This window comes from Danio rerio, chromosome 15, assembly GCF_049306965.1.
Source record: "Danio rerio strain Tuebingen ecotype United States chromosome 15, GRCz12tu, whole genome shotgun sequence".
Lineage (NCBI taxonomy): Eukaryota > Metazoa > Chordata > Actinopteri > Cypriniformes > Danionidae > Danio > Danio rerio.
This window is the reverse complement of record NC_133190.1, coordinates 14,380,368-14,404,174: the sequence shown is the minus strand read 5'-3', so window position 1 is coordinate 14,404,174 and position 23,807 is coordinate 14,380,368. Positions and strand designations below refer to the sequence as shown.

Genomic DNA, 23,807 nt, shown 5'->3' with positions numbered 1-23,807 from the left:
GATTTAAACTTGGAATGAAAAAAAAAAACAAACAACAAAAAAAAAAAATTTAAATCATCTTTCTTAATTTGCTTTTAAAGTATTTTTCACAGTTGAGTTTTAGCCATCTTCAGATTGACAATTGCGTTTTCTAGACAGTGCTCTTTAAAATAATTTATTCCATTTTAAACGCAGCCGATCTATTACTTAATAGCGGAATTTATATTATTTCTCCAAAGCTTGTAAAACAAACGTGTAGCACATGTTAAGGCTTTTATTTTATTGTACATTTTCATAAATTAAGGTATGCGGCTGTCACTGGGGTGGTACCTTTTCAAAAGGTACACATTTGTACTTAAAGGGTCCATACTGGTACCTAAATATTTTAAAAGGAACACTTTTGTACTTTTTAGGTACTAATATGTACCCTTGAGGTACAAATTTGTACCTTTTTGAAAGGTACCACCCCAGTGACAGCTCACGTACCATTATTTCTGAGAGTGGTTATTTAATGTATTTGAAATGTAATAAATCAAAATCTGCCATGTCCTGTTGCTGTTTTCATGAGGCCATATAAAGCACGAGTGGTTTCACTTTCTCCAGAGAGCTCGCAGTCGCTTGTGTGCACGTCTATTTTTGAAATAACGAACTTCTTGAGCTGATGATAATAACGTATGCATGATTATTGAAGTGCTTCTTACATCCGTTCCTTTCCGAAAAGGACAAATGAGAGAGTGAAGTATGAAAAAACAAAAGAGATACGGGCAAAAAGCAAAGGAGCAAATGATTGTTTCAGCAACCTAAAACATGAACAAACTGCCATCTTTAACTATTATCATCACCTTTTGGACTATTATAAACTGGGAATGACAGAATTACTTTCTAACAAGAGGTTACATCTGCTGGTGAAGATTAAAAATACAGATGAGAGGTTTGCACTGACTGTGGGCTATGTTGCTATGTTGTGTTGTTTTTTAACCAAATAAGGAATAAATGTATGCTATGTGAAGTAGCGTTGGGGTCCAGTTCACCTTTGTCGAGTCCAAGTCATGACTAAGTCCTTAACCAGTCGAATACAAGTCCAAGTCCGAGTCCAAAAGGGGTCGAGTCGGACTTGAGTCCGAGTCCTTAACATCCGAGTCCAAGTCGAGTTCAGACAGTCTTATAACTCCTTTATTAATTTTCTTTTGGCTTACTCTCTTATTTATCAGGGGTCGCCAAAGCAGAATGAACCGCCAGCTAGTCCAGCATATGTTTTACGCAGTGGATGCCCTTAAAGCCGCAACCCATTCACTCTCATTCACACATACACTCACACACCTTGGCCATCCTAGTAAATTCAGTTTTCCTATAGTGCATGTGTTGGACTGTGGGGGAAACTGGAGCACCCGGTGGAAACCCACGCCAACACTGGGAGAACATGCAAACTCCACACAGAAACACTCCTGGCCCAGTCGGGACTCGAACCAGTGACCTTCTTGCTGTGAGGCAACTGTGCTAAGCACTGAGCCATGGTGCAACCTAAGTTAAAAACGATTGAAAATTATAATAATCAAATGATAATAATAATAATAATAATAATAATAATAAATCAAATAAAATTTTCAACTAACAATTCAACTGTTAATTTAATATTTTAAACTTTTGACACATTTTTACAAAATGCATTGGATTTATTATTATTTTTTGTTAGCTTGCTTAAAATGAAAATGAAAATAGGAGGATATATGTAGAACTTTTATTATTTTACAAGACTTGCACGTTTGACAATTATCTCATACCACTTTCTCACATGTCTTCTGTTTAAATTACGCTTACATTACCAAGGCAACAATGCATTTTTATTAACATTAATTCCAGAGAACTTGGTTATAAGCCCCATTGTGGGAAATGAAACCATATCCATGCCGGCTGACCCAGATCTGCACAGAACATAAAGGTTCATCAATGAGAGACCATTTGGCTTCGCTGTTGTCTTAACAGGGAATTAACAGTCAGAAGAAATTTGTTCTAAATATACAAAGAGTGAATAAATAATGGGGGCGATTGGGTGCAAATTAAACCCAGAGGGAATGAGACTGAATAAGTCCAGCGCAGATTTCTAGGCTGATGATCTGGGTTCGCCTGTTAGTGATAGCCTAAAACAGAGTTCTCATTATCTACATTAAAAGGTCCAAATCTTAATTTTTTATTAAGATCAAAGGTATGAAACAACTAATATTACATAACTTGTTTTTAATAAACATCCATAAAATGTATCAAAGACAGCACGGTGGCGCAGTGGTAAGCACAATCGCCTCACAGCAAGAAGGTCACTGATTCGAGCTGGCTTGTAGCAAAATGAACACATACTTATCTGTTCATTCAGCTTTGAACTGTCTATTCTCTATATCAAGTTTTCTTTTCAGTGAGGTCTACATCTTCATCTATTCAAATGATTGCTTTGCTGCAGTGTGTTAAAGCAGGAGTGCACACAATTATCCAGCTTGATCATTAGGCCTGGCCCTAACCAATTTGGAGCCCTAGGCAAGATTTCAGATGAATTCCTGTAAATTCCACTGCTAGAGTACATTTACTCATAAGAAACTTATTAGCTTTGTCTTGGACATTCTTTTATTTTAATAAAGCAAGTGTACATTTAAATTACTTGGAAAGAAGTTTTTGCAACTGTGGGACACGTCGAAAAATAAGCAGCACTCATGCATTCTGAAACCTTTGTAACGGCCTTTCATGCTGAAGTGTCGGCACAGTGAGTGCCATGGATTGCAAGTGGATTTAAAAAACAATAGGATTCAATTCAATTCAATTCAGCTTTATTTGCAAAGCGCTTTTACAATGTAAATATCGTCATAGTAACTGGATCAGGGTAGTTCAGTTTTTAGTGTTTAAGTTCAGTTCAGTTTAGCTCAGTTCAGTGTGGTTTGAAGTCATTATTCAGAGTCCAAACACTAAAGAGCAAATTCATCGATGAGTAGCTTTTCAGATCCTGAACCATGCAAGCCAGTGGCGACAGTATCCTCAGGTGGAAATAGAGAATAAAAAGATTAATTAGCGTAGCTGCTGTTCATAGTGTATATAAACAAGATGTAGAAACTTGTGTGGAAACCGGCTAAGTGATGCATTGAGTGTATGCTTTACTAAACAGATAGGTGTTTAATCTAGTTTTGAACTGAGAGAGTGTGTCAGAGCCTCGGGCATTATCAGGAAGGCTATTCCAGAGTTTAGGAGGCATAAAGGAGAAGGCTCTACCTCCCATACTCGACTTTGCTATTCTGGGTACTACCAGAAGCCCTGAGTTTTGAGATCTTAAAGAGCGAGCTGGATTATAGCGAGATTGAAGGTTGGCTAGATAAACAGGAGCTATATTATTTAGAGCTTTTTAGGTGAGAAGTAATATTTTAAATTCAATACGAAACTTAACAGGATGATGATCTTATTTTATCTAAACATGCTATCAAGCAAAAAGGAGGGATGACGAGTCAGGGAGGTAAGAATAGGTGTCATTACAAGAGTCACACAAACTTTGAATATTACGGAGTCCGGATTTGAAAAACCCTGGCCTAAATCAAGCGCTGGACGCATCTTTCTCTGGCTCAGAGCCAAAGCGCAAAACTTTGAATCTGGCAGTTTTTTGCGGATATATTTAAACCAATATAAACAACAAAACAATAATGTCAGTATGTATAACATCGTTCCTACTACGATATGAATATACCATTCAAGTAAATAAGCTCTTACCTTTCTTTGTTTTCTTTCAACATGTCGATAGAAGACCAATTATTGCTGATTTTGAAGACATTATTGTCCTAGACCTAGCCACGCATTTTGTGATATGGCTTTTTTGTGGTTACACGTTTAAGGTAAAGACATGCTGCTGCTATCTGCCAGTGTGGTGGCGGAAATAAATGCTGGCAGTCAGAGAGTTCGCAGAATTCTTGTTATAGTTTCATGCTGCTATTTATTTATGTTTAATCTCTTTATTTGTGTTGTGAATGATGTGGACTCGACTGTACTGGTGATGTTTTTATGTCCAAGTCCGAGTAAAAGTTTACAGAGACAAGTCTGAGTCCAATCAAAACTGGACTCGAGTTCGAGTCCACGGTCGAGTACTCCAACACTAGTGTGTAGTTTTTCTGCAGTTGGTAACCTATTTGTGACTGTAAGAGTCTGTATCTGTTCATATGTTGCATTTATTTTATTTATTTTATATAATCGCAGTTTGTTTGTGATGAAACAATTTGCTCCATGTGTTTTGTCGGGCTTCTACTTTTTTTGTTCGTGGTTAACTCTCGTGTTTGTCCTTTTCTTTCTGAAAAGATAGGATGATAGAGACACTACACTAATCACACACATGTTATTCTTATCATCTCAGTTCATTATATCAAATATAGATGCAATCATGAGCTCCTGGAATAAAGCGACAACCGCTCGCACTTTTAGACAACCTCGTCAAACAACAGGAAACGGCAGACTTTGTTCTTCTTGGTTTTGTGTCTGTACATCAATACAACAACAACGTTTGTTTTAGTTGGGGTTGACTATGGCTCATTATTATATGCATATAGTATTACGGTGTAATGTCTCGACTGTGTATTTAAAACATGGCGGTTTCTTTGTTTTCATTTTGGCTAGCTCCACACGAGCTCATGACGTATATCTGTAACCAATCAGCTTTCAGCTGCATGTGTAGCTCCACTTTTTGGTACACTTTCTCATGTTTCGTACCCTTTCGAAAGCATGCCGAAAAGGTGGTTCATACCGTACCACTCAGTGGAAATGGGCCATAAGCGGCTGCTTACCTTGCTTATTGGTTAAGTCCACCCCTGAGCCCAGAACACCTTACATTTTACATTTACATTTAGTCATTTAGCAGACGCTTTTATCCAAAGCGACTTACAAATGAGGACAAGGAAGCAATTTACACAACTAAGAGCAACAATGAATAAGTACTAAAGGCAAGTTTCAGGTCTGTAAAGTCTAAGAAGGGAAGTGTTAGTAGTTTTTTTTTTTTTTTTTTTTTTTTTTTTTTTTTGTACAATTAGTGTGATATTCAAAGAGGCAATTGCAGCTTAGGAAGTGAAGTGGAGACTAAATAGTTGAGTTTTTAGTCGTTTCTTGAAAATAGCGAGTGACTCTGCTGTTCTGATGCAGTTAGGGAGTTCATTCCACCAACTGGGCAGATTGAGCGTGAGCGTTCGCGAAAGTGATTTTTTCCCTCTTTGGGATGGAACCACGAGGCGACGTTCATTCACAGAACGCAAGTTTCTGGAGGGCACATAGATCTGCAGAAGTGAGTGCAGATAAGAAGGTGCTAGGCCAGAAGTCACTTTGTAGGCAAACATCAGAGTTTTGAATTTGATGCGAGCAGCAACTGGCAGCCAGTGCAAACGGACTAGCAGCGGAGTGACATGTGCTCGTTTAGGTTCATTGAAGACAACTCGTGCTGCTGCATTCTGGAACAGTTGAAGAGGCTTGATAGAGTTAGCTGGAAGCCCAGCTAGTAGAGAGTTGCAGTAATCCAGTTTGGAGAGAACAAGAGCTTGAACAAGGAGTTGAGCTGCATGTTCAGATAAGAAGGGTCGGATCTTTCTGATGTTATAGAGTGCAAATCTGCACGATCGAGCAGTTCTAGAAATGTGGTCAGAGAAGTTTAGTTGGTCATCAATCGTTACTCCAAGGCTTTTCACCATTTTGGATGCAGTAATGGTTGCCCCATCCATCTGGATTGAAAAGTTATGGTGTAGAGTCGGGTTGGCAGAAACTACAAGCATTTCCGTTTTTGCGAGGTTCAGCTGAAGATGATGATCTTTCATCCAGTGTGAAATATCCAACAGGCAGGCTGAGATACGAGCTGGAACCGAGGGATCATCAGGATGAAAAGAGAGGTATAGCTGGGTGTCATCAGCATAGCAGTGGTAGGAGAATCCATGTCTCTGGATGACTGGTCCTAGAGATGATGTGTAGATGGAGAAGAGAAGTGGCCCAAGAACAGAGCCTTGAGGTACCCCAGTGTTTAGATGCTGTAGGTTGGACACCTCTCCCCTCCAAGACACCCTGAATGACCTGTCAGAGAGGTAAGATCTAAACCATTGTATAACAGTGCCCGCAACGCCCAGTGACTCAAGCGTAGATAGCAGGATCTGGTGGTTGACAGTGTCAAAAGCAGCTGACAAGTCCAGCAAAATGAGGACTGATGATTTAGAGTCTGCTTTAGCCAGTCTGAGATCCTCCACGACCGAGAGCAGGGCAGTCTCAGTTGAGTGGCCTTTCTTAAAGCCGGATTGCTTGTTGTCCATGAGATTGTTTTGAGTAAGAAAGTCCAGGACTTGATTGAACACTACTTTCTCCAGAATCTTGGCCATGAATGGAAGCAGGGATACTGGTCTGTAGTTTTCAAGTAGCGTATGGTCCAGGTTGGGTTTCTTTAGCAGTGGGGTTACCCTAGCCTGCTTAAATGTAGTGGGGAATAAACCAGAGTCAAGAGATGTGTTAATTATGTGAGTCAGTGTTGGTATGACTGCAGGAGAGATGGCTTGCAAGAGATGAGAGGGAATGGGATCGAGTGGACAGGTGGTTGCATGGCTAGATAGCACAAGTTTGGACACCTCAGACTCAGAGAGCTGAGAAAAAGAGGTGAGTGTGTGTGGTGTTGGTGTTGTATCTTGCGTGTTTGTTGTAGGTGCAGCAAATTGAGCACTGATTTTTGCAGTTTTGGTGCAGAAGAATGTAGCAAAGTCATCAGTAGTAAGTGTGGAGGATGCGGGTGGAGGAGGAGGATAGAGGAGGGAGGAAAATGTTTTAAAAAGTAGGCGAGGATTAGTGGCATTGTTGATTTTCAGACGGTAATACGTCTGCTTTGCAGAAGTAACCTCAGCTGAGAAAGAGGACAGAAGAGTTTGGTATGTTAAGAGATGTGCAGGATTTTTAGTTTTCCGCCAAATTCTCTCTGCAGCCCGAAGTTTTGAGCGATGCTCACGGAGAGCATCCGAGAGCCAGGGTGCAGGAGGACTGGCACGGGCTGGCCTGGATGCAAGAGGACATAATCGGTCTAGACATGATGCTAGTGTGGAGCAGAGTGTATTAGTGGCACTGTTCGAATCAAGTGCAGTGAGTTTGCGAGATGGAGGAAGAGAGTCTGAAACAATAGTGGATAGTCTATTGGGTGAGAGAGATCGTAGGTTTCTGCGAAAGGTAACCAGTGTTGGAGTGTGTGGCGGCTCAGGAGTAATGTGGATGTTGAGAGACAGAAGGAAATGATCAGATATTTGTAGTGGAGTTACTATTGTTTGATCAGTGAAGCAGTGTCGTGTGTAAATAAGGTCTAGCTGATTACCTGATTTGTGGGTAGCAGAAGTAGGTGCTCTTTTTAGGTCAAAAGAGGCAAGCAGAGTCTGAAAGTCTGCAGCTTGCGGTTTGTCAACGTAAATGTTGAAGTCACCTAGCACCAATAAGGGAGTGGCAAAATTAGAAAAAGATGAGAGAAGAACATCCAGTTCATCTAGGAAGTGACCTAATTTACCTGGTGGGCGGTAGATGACAACCACATTTATGTAGAAGGGGTGGATAATGGTGACTGCATGGAATTCAAAGGAGCTGATTGTTGGCAGGGACGGTATCAGAGTAAATTTCCATTCTTTGGAAATTAGTAGTCCAGTCCCACCCCCTCTCCCTGTCTGACGAGGAGTGTGGGAAAAAGAGAAATTAGCAGAAAGAGTAGCATGTGTAGCAGTGTCCTCCGGCCTCAACCAGGTCTCAGTTAGAGCCATGAGATTATAGTCAGAATATGTAGCTATGGAGGTAATAAAATCAGCCTTGTTAACAGCTGATTGACAATTCCAGAGGCCCACGGAGAGAGAGAGTTGTGAAATAGTAGATACATGTATTGAACGAAGGTTGTGAGGATTACGCCTGCAGCGCACCTCCCGTGTTTTGCGAGTGTTAGTAACAACAGGAATTAGAAAACACATAATAAAAGTGCACTGACAACAAAAAATAAGTGTAAAGTAAAACAATACAGTAAAGTACTCAAGTGCTTTGTCGGTGTCTTTGCTCGGTGGAGTCGCGCAGGTAGAGTCGATGGTCTTTACCCTCGTCGGTCTTCACACGAGGCGGTCTTCACACGAGGCTGCCGCGACCGCTGCCGCGGTGAACTAGTTGTTTATATAACCCCAAAGCACTAGCTGATTGAATTCAGCTGGACACGCCTCGAGAGTCAAAACAAGGGCCGAAACTGAGGCGGACGACGCGAACCGCGTCTGCGTTCGCTACACAAGCTCTTATAGTAACCAAGGAAACAGTGGCTAAACAACTTCTAGTATTATACACAACTGAAAGCAAGTTTAAATGTCCTACAACTTTACACAAACAGCTGGAAACAAGTCCTCAAACCATACACAACAACTGAAACAAATCTTAAATGTACTTACAGGCTGCTGTTCTAGATGCTGCTAAAGTGCTTCTCCTGCCGACTAATGCTACCGTGCTCACTATATAGTGGTTACCTGGCGTTTGGACACGCCTCCCGAGTCAAAACAAGGGCCGAAACTGAGGCGGACGACGCGAACCGCGTCTGCGTTCGCTACACAAGCTCTTATAGTAACCAAGGAAACAGTGGCTAAACAACTTCTAGTATTATACACAACTGAAAGCAAGTTTAAATGTCCTACAACTTTACACAAACAGCTGGAAACAAGTCCTCAAACCATACACAACAACTGAAACAAATCTTAAATGTACTTACAGGCTGCTGTTCTAGATGCTGCTAACCTTGCTAGGTAGACATCCAGAAGGCATCTAAACAGATCCCCAAGTCACCTCAACTGGCTTCTCTCGGTGTGGAGGAGCAGTGGCACTGTCTACCTTGCTAGGTAGACATCCAGAAGGCATCTAAACAGATCCCCAAGTCACCTCAACTGGCTTCTCTCGGTGTGGAGGAGCAGTGGCAGTGAGCAGTGATAAAAGCAGCGAAATTACTTGCCTTTTGCAGGAGTATAGAGCTCCTCACCCTAAGGGTGCACCCTGCCAAGCGAAGTAATTTCAGCCACTTTGCTTTGCAATGATTTGCAATGACTGAAAAAAAAAGAAAAACGCTTCACTTGAGGTGGCTTGTACCATTTACATTTAGTCATTTAGCAGACGCTTTTATCTAAAGCGACTTACAAATGAGGACAAGGAAGCAATTTACACAACTATAAGAGCAACAATGAATAAGTGCTGTAGGCAAGTTTCAGGTATGTGAAGTGTAAGAAGCAAAAACATTAGTAATTTTTTTTTTTTTTTGTAGTACAGTTAGTGGTGGAGCCAGAGAGGCAATTGCAGATTAGGAAGGAAAGTGGAAACTAAATAGTTGAGTTTTTGGTCGTTTTTTAAAGATAGCGAGTGACTGTCGTTCTGATGCAGTTAGGGAGTTCATTCCACCAACTGGGCAGATTTAACGCAAGAGTTTGTGAAAGTGATTTCTTCCATGGGATGGAACCACAAGGCAACGTTCATTCACAGAATGCAAGTTTCTAGAGGGCACATAAATCTGCAGAAGTGAGAGCACATAAGAAGGAGCAAAGCCAGAAGTTGCTTTGTAAGCAAACATCAGAGCTTTGAATTTGATGCGAGCAGCAACTGGCAGACAGTGCAAACGGATGAGTAGCGGAGTGACGTGCTCGTTTAGGTTCATTAAAGACCACTCGTGCTGCTGCGTTTTGAAGCAGCTGAAGAGGTTTGATAGGGTTAGCTGGAAGTCCGGCTATTAGAGAGTTGAAATAGTCCAGTCTGGAGAGCACAAGAGCTTGAACAAGGAGATGTTATAGAGTGCGAATCTGCAAGATCGAGCAGTTCTAGAAATGTGGTCAGAGAAGTTTAGTTGGTCATCAATCATTACTCCAAGGCTTTTCACCATTTTGGATGCAGTAATGGTTGCCAAATCCATCTGGATTGAAAAGTTATGATGTAGAGTCGGGTTGGTGGAAACTTCAAGCATTTCCATTCGCGAGGTTAAGCTGAAGATGATGATCAAAGATTGCTCAAAGATCTCGTCTTTGTCCACTAGTAATACTGAGAATTGATACTTAAACTAAAAAGTGTTACAGTTATTTTTAACTTCTAATATAAATGTAGCAATTGTACTGTTGTGTTCTATGTAAGCTAAGGTAAGTGACTTGTGTGAGAAAGCAATTTGCTATAGAGACGAGAAAGCATTCTACAAATGACTGTAAGCTCAAGACATGTACAGTGAACATAAGTATTTTTGTCAATTCTCGTGTTGTATTGGAGTATTGTATTAAACAGTGGACTTTATGTGAAAAATACTAATAGACAATTACTATAGTAGCACAGACTGATTCTGAAGCAATATATACATTTCTCCAAACATCTGCTTTTTTTTCCATTACCCAACATCAAATCACATCATCTTAATTTTACGTAAGCTTCTGTGACGGTGTGTTGAATCAGAATACAAACTGAAAAGCACTGTTTGTTTCCTTCTCTATATGAAGAAGGAGGTCAATGATTGTGGTTGAGTTTCGTTCTGTTCTCTCATTTGCTCTCTCAGTACATTGCATCACATAGTCCTATGACTCTGCGGAAATAATGAGTAATGCTTTAGGGACAACCTTCTAGATCTTGGTTCGGAAGATACAAGTATCTAAGACTTCACCTGCGCAAAAAAAATTTATGGATTCTCCACAGCTTATCTTATCTCTATTTGTGATTAGCAACGGAATACAGAAGTGACATGGTTTACTGCTAGAGGAAGTCACGGGCACATCCTGTCATTTTAACACGCAAACAGAAACACAGGGTTTCCACTATAGGAAGTGTTGGTTTTTCCCTGCATAATTAAAATTTGTGTATTGAAATTGGGATTTCACAAGGTACATTCCTGCCACAAAATTTGCATCTGATCTTCTAACAGATTAAATGCAAACTGTTTGTTTCCTGTTTAGCACCCAGTAAGTATACAAAACCAAAGTGTGCTAAAAGATAAGTGTACTTAATAAAAAAAAAAAAAGAAAAAGAAAAAGGCCTCTTTTGATTTGGGCCAGTGATCAACATATAGTTAAACACCATATCAACACCCTGAAAAGCAGCTGTATTGTAAGGGGTGTGATGAATTGCTTGTGACTTTGGAAAGAAACACGATGAGTCTGTACACATATACATCACTAACTGGGCTTTCCATCCTAACCTAAAACAAATCTTTTTAAAATTTTGAAAAAAAGGAAAGCAATACCAAACATTCAAATTGTTAGAGTGGCTGGCTATAGTATTGTTAACATACCCAGTAATAAACCTATCAGCACTCACGTTTTACCTAAATTTAAATAGTAATAGTTCCTGACTCCAGTAAGCTACAAACACAAATTAGGGATCATTGGGAAGATGACACTTTGAGCTTTACTGTGGTAAAAAGGAACGTTACATGCTCCAAAATATAAAAAGTTATACATTATGAAGTCATGAGAAAAAAAAATGTATTGTGCTCATCATTTGTTTTTCGATTTTCAAATGTAATAATGTAATTTTTACAAATGATATATTAATGTAACGTATTATGAAATATGAATTGAAAGCCAAGTGTTTCATGAGTATATATATCAAATTTGATTAAGATAGCATGCAAAATGAGATTTCTGTTTTCCGAGACTGTATCAGTGTTCTTCTTTTCCTCATTGTCAGAGGAACTTTCTCAAAAATGACCCTCCCAAACCAAAATATCAACAGTTGCTGAATTATTAGATCTACATTCACAGTCTTTGGACCTTCCTTAATCAAATGACATAAAAAGTACATCAATTTGTTTTTAAAAATGTTAAATGATTTAATGTCAGAACCATTTGACATCCTCGTATCGATGCACTTTTGACAACCAAACTAATGAATCAAAATTATTAAGATTTAAATGACAATTTTTGCTTATTTGTTTATTCTTCTTATTAGTTTCTTTATCTATCATTATCTATAGTAATGTCAACATTTTTGCTTAAATTGTCATTATTTATTTATTTATTTTTTTTTTATAACGTATGCTTTAAAGCAGTGGTCCTCAACCACCAGGCCACAGACCAGTACCAGTCGGTGGATCAATTGGTATTGGGCCGCACAAGATATCATTAATTTTTTTATATTACTTTTTATCTGAGTCTTTTATTTTGAAAATTGATCGTATTCCATATTCTCTCGCTTACATTTTGGTCACTTGAGGGCTCAACTTTAACCCACAAGCAGCAAAATGAGTAAGAAAGCAGACGTTTTTGGAAAGTTTCTTTGCTAAGGGGAAAAGACCCAGTTAAGGACCCGCAAACTGCCAAGGAATAGATCCGCAACACATTTGTCAACAAATCAGGTGAATCCACCATGTCTGTGCAAGAAGATCAACTGCTGGAGATCGCAAATGACAGCGGCCTTTTAGGGGCTGTTCGCATAACGCATCTTTTCTCGAGTTCGAGCAAGTTTGTTTTTTCTAATTCTAGGTGTGATTTCCCCGCCCACTGATTTAATTGACAAGTGCCAGTTCTCCATGATAACATGTCCACAGAACATTTTTTTTTTAAAACTGGGATTAAATCATATTTTACAACTTTCTTGTAATCATCTGCACCCCAATAATTTATTTTATAGGTTTAAAATAAATAGTTTGTAATAAACAGCAATTGTATCTCTCTGCCGACTGCAAGAGGGGGGCTTAAGATGAAGGGGCATAACTTTCAATAAGTTAGAGAGACATAACTTGCAGTTATCGAGATCCCACTGAACCATGCGAGATGTCACGATGAGGTGTTGTTGGCAAGATGGCGGAACTACTTAACAGAGAACAATTTCACCAAATGTTTTCATGAGTTTTCTCCAAATTTATCCATAACCTAATCATTTGAAATAGTATAATATTCAGTCATCTAGCAATTCCACCATGCAACTCGCTGACTTCTTCATCAGTTTGTCAAGACCCCTGTGGTTGCAAATAACAGTACAATGGTGAGCAGGTCAAGTATAAAAGCCTCCGCAACTCGCGGTGGTACGTTAATAACTGGGATAGTTAGGTTTAGGTTTGGGGAAGATGTAGACAATAACTGTGATGGCTAGGTTTAGGTTTGGGGAAGATGTAGACAATAACTGTGATGGCTAGGTTTAGGTTTGGAGAAGTTGTGATCATTTATAATGATGATGGCTGGGTTTAGGTTTAGGGAAGGTGTAGATGTTAATTAACTATCATGGTTGGGGGTGGGAGGCATAGAATTTAACTGTGACGGTTGGATTTAGGTGTGGAGTGGGTGTGGATGTTAATGATGTATAGCACCATCTTGCTGACAACAGAGTTTTGACATGTGAGTCTCCTTAACTTCAAGTTAAGCCCCTTCATGCTACTACACTACTACTTCATGTGTTGCAGTCCACAGACAGACCCTAATCATAAAGAGAGTACAATAGCTATGTAATTCTTAACCGCTATAATCACCACAGCCACATGGTCTCAGTAAACTTACATATGTGTGTAAGTGTGTGTGTACTGCAAACTGCATTTGTGTGTGTCATTTCAGAAAGGCTTGAATAGAGTTCACCACATATACATCAAATAAACTTTCTAACTATTTTTGACTCGTGACATTTCAGCGTCATCTGTGTCTGTCTCTATCACTGACTGCTGTTTATCTGACGTAACACACAAGAAGCAGACGTACACATCAGAGTGGTGAGCGGGGAGAGGCAGCTCATTTGGATTTGAAGCCACAGGCTACAAAAACAGCTACATTGTCCTCAGCCACTAAAATGGGCAGATTCTACATTATATGATGAATAAACTGATTGGTATTTTGAGCTGAAACTTTACAGATACATTGTTTAGACAAAAGTCTTTTCTTACATCTTGGGTAAAATAGGTGAGTAATTAATGCAATACATGTAATGTCCTTTGAGTAATGGATGTAATGCAAGTAAACAAATTGATATTTAAGTTTTCGATTGTTCCGCACCACCTTTTATGCACTAATCAAAATAATATAGTACACTCCTAACTGTAAATTTTGAGTTTTGTTCTACCCCTAAACATTTAAAGATTTAAAAAAAATAATTAAATAACCCACAAATTCTGTTGGTATAAATTATAATTATAGTTGATTTGATTATATCAAATAATTGACAAAAACACAGCATATTGACTTCGATGCCATTATTATTCATATTAATATCACATTTCATTACATTCAGCAATGAAATTTAGCATATCAAAAAATGTCAGTACATATATAACATGTACAGTCAAAATCTACAATACATGTGCAAGTTTGCAAATGATCAATACAAGTCTGTAACACAATTCAGAATTGGATTGCAATCTGTCAACCAGAATTACTACGAGCGTCATCATATCCTGATGATTTCACACTCTTCATATCTCGTCTTTTCTCAGCATTTAACCAAAAACGCTGGCCTGACGCATGAAGGAAGTGACAAAAGCTGGTTCTTCATTTGAGGGCCCAGCAAATATAGCACGTCTCTGCCACCATTCTAAATAAATATCTGTTAGCACAAATGCATAATAATAGCCTAGTTCAACCTGAAAAAGCCTCACGTAAATGTCAGCTCTACGTCTCCTAATGTAAGAGGCAAAGTGTCCAGCTTGTAAGGCTCTTTTAAAAGTAGTGGACATGTAATGAAAAGTGACGACTCCTCTGTTTTGTCTGAATGGCAGGATAGATCGTCCAGTCCAAACATATTCACAGTCTCTAAAGGAGATTTTTTCAAATAGCTTGATCTATCATTGTCATTAACAGTTTGTTCGTGAGAAAAGGAATCACAGTCTGTAAGGTGCTTCCTGGTTTTGCACCACATGCAAGTTTCGGAGTCAGAACACAAGCATGTGACTTGACCAGATCGATAGCCATTGATGCGACTAACCATATTAGCGTCTTCATCACATTGAATGGTTGTTTCGGTTTCAGCCTCAGCTGAAGGACTCTGACTACGATACCCATCCCCAATTACTACAATCTCAGATAAGAGATCATCATGCATAGGCTTGGGTTTGTCAGAAATATCTTGGGTTTGAATTCCCAATCCACTGTCCTCTCTTGTTCCTTCAACACTACTGCTGTTTCCTCCTCCATCCAGGAAAGGAAGCTCCTCAAGGCTTCTTCTTCCACTGCTAAGGCTGTCCTCGGTTCCTGTGAGACTCCCACAGCCGCTGTCCTCCTCTCTTTGCGGTCTGTTTTTGATCGAGTCCTGCTGGCCGATGCTCACGCCGCTGTCAGTGCTTTCCCTTCTCTCTTTTTCATCCTCAGAAAGCTCCTCTATTTCATCGAATGCTTTGGTCTTTTCTGCGATTTTGTTGCTGTTCAGTAGCCATCCCTTCTGAGTGACCGATTCCACCTCGGTTTGTCCTACATTCATTGGGAGCCAGCCATTCACAGCCAATTTCTGATGAATAAATGGAGAACATATGGTGAACACTTTATAATTAATCTGACCGTAACAGAAGTGAAATAAATTTGAATGGTTTAATCAGATGCATGGGGTATTTTCAATTTATTCTATTAAATTACAGTAAAATCATTTATAATGTTACAAACTATTTTAAAAAAGCATCTATCAATTGATCCTTCATTTTTTACAAACAAATTGTGAAGCAGCACAACTTTTTTCTACATTAATAATGATAATACATTAATAATATAATTCTAATTAAAATAAATACACTAACTGATAACTTTTAAAAGGTGACACTTTAGAATTGAGACCAATTATCATTAATGACTAGTGGCTTATTACCTGCCTATTATTAAGATATTGGCTGTTTATCAAAATTTATAAGTAGGGCCAGAAGGAATTTGAGGACATTTTTTGCTACTTCTGCTCAGAAATTTGTTAAAAATCTGCGGAAATTTTGCGAATATCATAACTAAGACTTTAATATAGGAACTAAAAAGTAATACCTTTTTAACTTGTTTTTAATGTTTACAATACAAATCCAATTAGATCCACTTTATTTGGTGAACAAAGCAAGGCTGTCATATAATATATATATATATATATATATATATATATATATATATATATATATATATATATATATATATATATATATATATATATATATAATAAAAGATATACTTTTCAAACTGTATTGTAAATAAATTATATAAACATTTTCCTATTAGTCAATACTTATACTGAAATTAAATAAATTTAAAAATATAAATTTACACGCATTTACACAAATAATAAATAAACAGAATCAATGAAAAAATCAGCTGAAATCGGAATTCTGCTCGGGCAGATTCCATGTTGGCCTACTTATAAGTAACTATTCTGCATGATTTTATTCTACATCTCTAATTCTACTCAAAACTACTACCCTAATTATTATTAAGCAGCAAATTAGGTGTTTATTGAGCAAAAATTCTTAGTTATAAGTTTTGTTAATAGAAGAAATTGCAAGTATGAAATTGTAAAGAAGAAATGCTTTGTAGCTGTTTTCAGTTCTCTGGATTTGCCATTAATTAGCATTAGACTGAAAACACAAACCACTTAGTTTTTAATTTTATTAACCAGTAATAATTCTTAAATATTGGGGAAAATATATATTTAGGAAATAACAGGCAATGAACCATTGAGTTATTAGAAAATACTGTAGACATGAGGTTAAGAAAACATGTAAATTATAATATTTGTGTTTACATGTTGTATTTTAAGGTATTTTTATTCAGCGTTCAAGTGTTCACATAGCAGATGAACAATAGCAAGGTGTGTTTGGCATGAGTTCCCTCAAGAAAGCCCTGAGCTCATAAGATCCTAGGGGCTGAGGCTTCCTCCTGTTTTTGTAGGGCGAGAGGGGAGTCTGAGCTCAGGTAGGTCTCGAGAGGTTTCCTGAACTAGTTCTGGGACTATTATTGATTTGGAATTTTTTTACAGCATGATAGACCTCTACCTGAAGGCATATGTTGGAGCCCAGAACTAAATGCTCATTCTCTGTGCCAATTTGGTTTAATTAATTCACTTGCATATCTCTGGACTATGGGAGGAAACCTGGAAACCCAGGGGAAACCCATGCGAGCATGGGAAGGAACATTTAAGCTTCCACAGAAATGCCAACTGGCTTAGCCAGGACTCAAACCAGTGACCTTCTTGCTATGAGGCAACAGTGCTAACCACTGAGCCACCATGCTGCCCTATCCTGAATAATCTAGAAAATGGGGTAGGAGTGGATGGGGGGATTCGTCAAAACGCAAAAAACTAAGGTTAGAAACTCTGGTAATTTATAGCGTGTTTGGATTTAATAATAATAATAATATTAATACTAATTCCTTACATTTATATAGCGCTTTTCTGGGCACTCAAATCGCTTAACACAATGGGGGGAATCTCCTCATCCACCACCAGTGTGCAGCATCCACCTGGATGACACAACGGCAGCCATTTTTTGCCAGACCGCACACCACACACCAGCTGATTGACGGAGAGGAGACAGAGTGATGAAACCAATTATGATATGGGAAGGGTTAGGAGGCCATGATGGAGAGAGGCCAGTGGGCAGATTTGGCCAGGATGCCAGGATTAAACCCCTACTCTTTTTCAAAGGACATACTGGGATTTTTAACGACCACAGAGAGTCGGGACCTCGGTTTAACGTCTCATCCAAAGATCCCTGTCAGTATACTGGGGCATTAGGACCCACACAGACCACAGGCTGAGCGCCCCCTGCTGGCCTCACTAACACCACTTTCGGCAGCTACCTAGCTTTCCCATGTGGTCTCCCATTTATCTGATTGGTAAATCATGTGATAGCTAATATGGGACCAGTCGTGCTCAATCATAAGCATGTGATCCTCTCGAAATTAGTTTATAAATAAACTTCCCGTTTGTCCTTAAACAGCAGCTGTGTGTGGATCTAGTCTTTTACATTTTTCATGCAAAGCATTTTTGTGTTGTTTGGATTAGACTTTTTGACAGTTGTAAGGCTGTGAAATAACAGAGAACATTCAGTGTATAGTTATGTGGGACTGTACACGGTCAAAACATGCCTGGAAATACTTTAGCTCTTGGTTTATCTGAAAGTAATTTAGCATACATTAGAATGTTCACTAAATCAGAATCAAGCATTAAATGTAAAATTGCTGATTTTTTATTATGAGGATCAGGTTTGATATCACAGTTTGTACAGTATAAAAAAAAAAAAAAAAACTTACATATATGAAAAGTCCCCTTTAAGATAGCTGTACAAATGTATGTGTGTAAAATGTCTAAAATATTTTTTTTTATAATATTATAAGATATATTAATATTTTCTACTGGCTTATAGTCATTTTTCATAATTCTCTAGTTGCTTTTTATTTTGAAGATACATTATCAGCAAGTTAAAAAAATAGATATTAAATATAAATTAATATTTTGCTTAAAGCATTTACTAATTTAAGGCCAATTGAGAGAATTACTAAGAACTTTGAAGTAGTCTGTTATATATATTTTACCAGAGTTGGGTTGAGTTGAGTTTAAATCAACCAGAGTCAGAACGCTATCATTCTATGTTATCATTTAACACCAAAGAGCATTGACATCACATATACGTAAGATACAAAAAATCCCTGACATTTGTCTTACTGTTACTGTTCCTCGAAAGGAGAACTGACACTTGTGACAAGAGTTAACGCTGAGTCTTTCTTATTAGGGCTCAATTCCTTTTTCTAAAACCCCGAAACTGGCTTGCTCTAACACTTTTGGTTTTCACGAAACTAAATCTATTTACAAATCACCAAATTGACTCACCAGAACAGCGGGCATTTTACCAGGACGCCTCAGGAAGAAACAGACAAATAACATGAATAAGGTTATGACTCCGACTACACCAATAACTCCGATGGAGATCACCACTGACAAATCTGAAAAACAAGAGAAATATATTGAGCCTCTGCACACTTGAAAAGTGAATGAAAACACTTGAATGAAAATTGATGAAACAGAAGCACCCTTCTGAAACCTTTCAGTGATCAGTCCATATTTTTTTTGCCTCTATGAAGAAGCTTTTGTGAAATATAAAAGTTCTATGAATGTTAAAAGTTCCTTATGCATCCTTTCAAGCATCTTGAAAAATATCTAGTAAAATATTATTTATTGTCATCATGGCAAAAATAAAATAAATCAGTTATTAGAAATAAGCTATGGAAACTATTATGTTTAGAATTGTGTTGAAAAAGATCTTCTCTCCGGTAAAAAGAAATTGGGGAAAAAAAATAAACAGGGGGGTCTAATAATTCAGGGGGGCTAATAATTCTGACTTCAACTATATATATAAATATATATATATATATATATATATATATATATATATATATATATATATATATATATATATATATATATATATATATATATATATATATTGCCCTACAGTCTTATCTTCATTTTCGAAAAATCCCCCTTCCACCCCATCTCCTCCTTTCAAGAACTACCTGATCTTGTACCTTCTACATGCTAATTGACCAGGTGGGAGCTCTGGGTTTCATAATATTCAAGCTCAGAGCCAAACCTGCTATTAATATCAAGCAATATCTAAGTGGGAACTCTTGAAATTAAGTTAAACTGACTTAAAAAATTGTTTAACTTGAAAACTTAGGTTAGAAACATGATTAACTTAGTTTAATGACTTATGATTAACATAAAAATAATTGTCGTAACTTCCCAGTTGGCATCTTGATGTCAAAATGTCATCAAAGTTACATCAAGCATGATGTCAAAGAAACACAACAAATGTCAAAACCTTTACATCCATTTGACATCTAAACATTGATGGCCCTTTGACCATCTAAGTAATTACACAAAAATATCATTAATCGGAAAGATTATTTTTCAAATTCCAAATTTACACCATAATTAGTATCTCTACAATGTATGTAAACAACATTTATGTCAAAACAACATCACATTGGCATCAAAAACATGTCAAAATCGATTGAAGGACTGTCAATGTTTTTTCAATCTACTGTAACATCAATCTGATATCATTTTGACATCAATGTATTCAAATCGAAATGTCAAATCGAAATTCAAATCGATTGACATATTTGACTGGCTTTGGATGTTGTTTAACATCAAGCTGATGTTTGACATTTTTTATTACAGTGTAGTAATGTACTGGATAATCAACTGACAACAAAGAAACTATGACAGATGTTCTAATGGTTTTAACTTTTACTGGAAATGTCTGTAGTACCTGTTGGTGGATGTATGCAGCGTGGCAATGAGGTGTTGCTCACTGCAATAGATGTGATCTCCAATCTCACACGAACACAATACGTTTGCCAATATGATAAATCAGTAAACTCCACTTCACCATCTTCATCATCATCATCACTCAATGTTTTAGCCTAAATCAGAGAAAACAAAGCTTTAAAGATCGCAAGAAAATACAATGAAAATAATTTATGTCCATCCACTGTTTCAATAGCGTTCATTCCAGATAAGACTTTACAAAAACATCAGTTAAAGTTTTACTAGCCATGAATCATCAAATAAACAAGCTACAAGGTAAATCATTAAAACATGACATCAATTTGAATGGTAAAAGGTTGTGAAAATGCTACTAGTTTCGTAAAATAACAACAATAAAAAAAATATTATTATAGGGAAAGTTTAGGATTTTGTATCCCCACAATGCATTTAAACAACCTTGATGTAAAAAAAAACAACATCAAACTGACATCTAATATTGACGTCAAATAAAAGGTGTGGATATCAAATGGATGACAACAATTTTACATTAAATTGATTTACATTTTAGATGTTTTTTGATGTTGTTTTTACCACCCAGCAAAAAAAAAAAATGTTTAATAGACGTCTAAACGTAAATAACTTAAACAAGGCTAAAATTGAGCTGTCAGTGAAAATCTAAGACATCTAAAATAGCCCAAAACTACAGTACACTATAGTTGTCAAACAGACAGATTTTATATGTGTAGTTATTTATTTCTGTCTATTTGACAACGAGTCAAGTTTTGGCCTATTCTTAGACGTCTATTAGACAGCCCAAATGTAACTTTTTTGATGCCAAGACATCATCAAGGTGTCCATTGGGTTTGTCATTAAGCTATGTCCACTGAAAAACCAACCTTACTCTCCTGTCCTCTCGGATACAGAATGGCAGAGTAACTTAGTCCATATGGAAAAAGCTCTTTGAGAAATGGCTTTCTGTGAATCTTAACCTTCACCGTATTTGGCCCTGAGAACAGGTCAAAGTCTGGAGACAACAGCTTAACTAAAACACAAAAAGAAAACCGTCCTTACAAAATTTTTTAAAATATACAGTTTGTTATATGATGTAAACACAATAATTCGTAACTTTTTGATAAAGTGGCTCTTTCGTAATTTATATGCATTTTTTATGTAAGACTTGTTCATCCCCCAATGATGGTTGGTTTTGGGGGCATGCTTAATTTTAAAAATAATATAAAGTCATATAAATGTAGAAACTAGCTACTTCATTGCCAATATATAAAATAATTGCATAAAAAGTCCATACTTACTATAATCTAAACGAATCCTTCTTATCACCAACCACGAAGATTCGTTATTTCCACTTATCAGTTCAATTTTTACTTTCATTGTAGGTTTGAATATAAAGTTTCCAAGATTACATTTAGTTTCTGTAATCATGTCACATTCTTGCACAATGTTCCATTTAGCATGAGGACCAGTGTCTCTAAAAAAGAAGACAAACATATTAGCTTTATATATATATATAAGCTGGGATAATGAGTTGAAATGTGTATATGTTGTTGGTGGATAGTAAGACTGCGTACAGTGCTAGTTTTACTTGATAAAAGGCAGGTACGGGGGCTTTATTGGGGGGATCCCACAGAACAGTTACATTTCCCTCCCATATGTCGAACGTCAGATTTAATTTCTTCTGCTCACCTATGAACAAAAGAGAAAACTTAGCGTTAGGCTCTTACTAGCTCCGTCGATTCTCTTCACTTCCTAAAAGAGTAATAGTTTATTTGCTTTTGTTCTAGTCATAGTTCTAGTCTCGCATTTAAGCTGTACTTTCCAGACGTGGGAGGAATAACAACACCTTTTTTGAAACAAACTGAAGTCATTTTGCAGTTGTATGCCCACTTCAACGGGGAAATCACTCGATTTTGCACAATGCTATGCAATACAATGTAATAACAGAAACTGGTAGTTCACTCAAAAATACAATTACACAAATTTGGGTTTTCTTGAGCGGTATTATCTACTGGCTTCAACTACAAGCTTTATAGGGCATTGGAATTATACATTTCTTTGAGATGTCTTCATATAAGTACCTTAACAACAGATTTCTATGATGTTCAAGAAATAAGGAAATAAATATGACCAGATAGTCTTTTCTACATATTGGTTGTTGGAGCTATTAACCGCAGGAAAAAATAAATAAATAAATAAATAAATAAATAAATATATATATATATATATATATATATATATATATATATATATATATATATATATATATATATATATATATATATATATATATATATATATACATATATATATATATATATATATATATATATATATATATATTATAATAAATAAATATATGTATAATATATATATATATATATATATATATATATATATATATATATATATATATATATATATATATATATATATATATATATATATATATATATAATTTTCTAAAGGCTAAAAAATAGATGTTGTCATTAGTTGTCATTGAAAGCTAGGGTTATTCCCCCAAGTAATGACTGCTAATACCTTCGAAGTTAACACATTGTTAATATATATATATCTTACAAAGCTAAAATATTATCAGACATACTGTGAAAATGTCCTTGCTCTGTTAAACAAAAAATAAAAACAAAAAACAAAGTATGGCTAATAATTCTGACTTTAATATCCTTCAATAGCAAAAAAAATAAATAAATAAATAAATAAATACACAATCCAAATCATGTTCATGCTCTAAATCATATATTTTTTTTATTATTATTTTGTAACAAACATCATAGTTCACAGAACAAATGACGCACATATATACTTAAAAGAATCTTACCTGCTATCAATCCTGGGGTACAGCAGACTAGAAAACAAATCCACAAGGTCCAATCCATGTTTAATGTCAGTTCAGCATCATATCCAACAACAATTCATAGTTCTCTTTCCACATAAATGCTCAAAACTCAAACTCAGTTTAACGCTCTAAACATCTGTAGCACCCAAGCAGTTACAACAGCTCAATGATCATCTACTTTCCAGTCTGATCTGCATGTCTCTTTCTCGTTTTCTCTCTCTTCTAAATGTGGCTTTGAGTGGTTGACTGGCTCTCTATGTATTTGCGCTGTGAATGTGAACTTCCCCTCTCGGTTTTGTTTCAGTCTTCCGGCAGATATTTTCCCTTATTGTATATAGCAACATGTTTCTCTCTCTCGCTCTCTCTCTCTCTCTCTCTCGTGGTTAAAACATTTAATCAAATGTGAACAATGTTATATATTTAATCTAAAAATTCTAACAGTGAAAATGTAATATACACGCATGTTAATTATTTCCCAATGTAAAGGGAAATACCAGTGTAGTCATTAATAAGGGGATTAACCAGAGATAACTTGTTTGTTCTTGGTATTTACAAAGAAATTTTTGTTAGTGATGGCTCAAAAAGTTATTACTGTTTGTGTTTAAGAGTTTTTTTTTTATTTTTTTGTTTTTTTTATAAACGACAAGAACTGTTGCTTTTCACAAAACTAAACCAGTGGTGTATTTGCATATCCGTATGCTACGAATGTGTGTTTTCATATCTGTGCTTGCGATCTGTAATGTGTTTTGTGGTCATTGATTAT

General features: G+C 36.7%; 2 protein-coding genes across 2 annotated transcripts; both read right to left on the bottom strand.

Annotated features, from left to right (window-relative positions):
- Positions 1–4,987: 4,987 nt before the first annotated feature.
- Positions 4,988–9,120, bottom strand: LOC141377783 (uncharacterized). The gene is made up of 2 exons (XM_073923418.1): positions 7,499–9,120; positions 4,988–7,417 (listed from the first exon to the last, which is right to left on the bottom strand). Exons 1-2 carry the CDS (start codon positions 7,944–7,946, stop codon positions 5,049–5,051), a joined length of 2,817 nt encoding a protein of 938 aa, XP_073779519.1. The 5' UTR covers positions 7,947–9,120; the 3' UTR covers positions 4,988–5,048.
- A 3,447-nt stretch (positions 9,121–12,567) lies between these two features.
- il10ra (interleukin 10 receptor, alpha) lies at positions 12,568–23,212 on the bottom strand. The gene is given in 8 exon segments (NM_001077625.1): positions 12,568–13,032; positions 13,076–15,387; positions 18,733–18,845; positions 20,177–20,330; positions 21,072–21,217; positions 21,486–21,661; positions 21,762–21,876; positions 23,027–23,212. Coding segments are annotated over 7 exon segments (1,611 nt in total). The 5' UTR covers positions 23,085–23,212; the 3' UTR covers positions 12,568–13,032; positions 13,076–14,538.
- Between the last annotated feature and the right edge of the window lie 595 nt (positions 23,213–23,807).

What these genes read in the sequence shown, in the direction of transcription:
- LOC141377783 (XM_073923418.1), bottom strand. Translation starts at nt 7,946, where the DNA reads ATGTGTTTTCTAATTCCTGTTGTTACTAACACTCGCAAAACACGGGAG. An exon ending in TGTCATCTACCGCCCACCAG is followed by an intron (nt 7,418 to 7,498) that starts GTAAATTAGGTC and finishes TATTGGTGCTAG; the next exon opens with GTGACTTCAACATTTACGTT.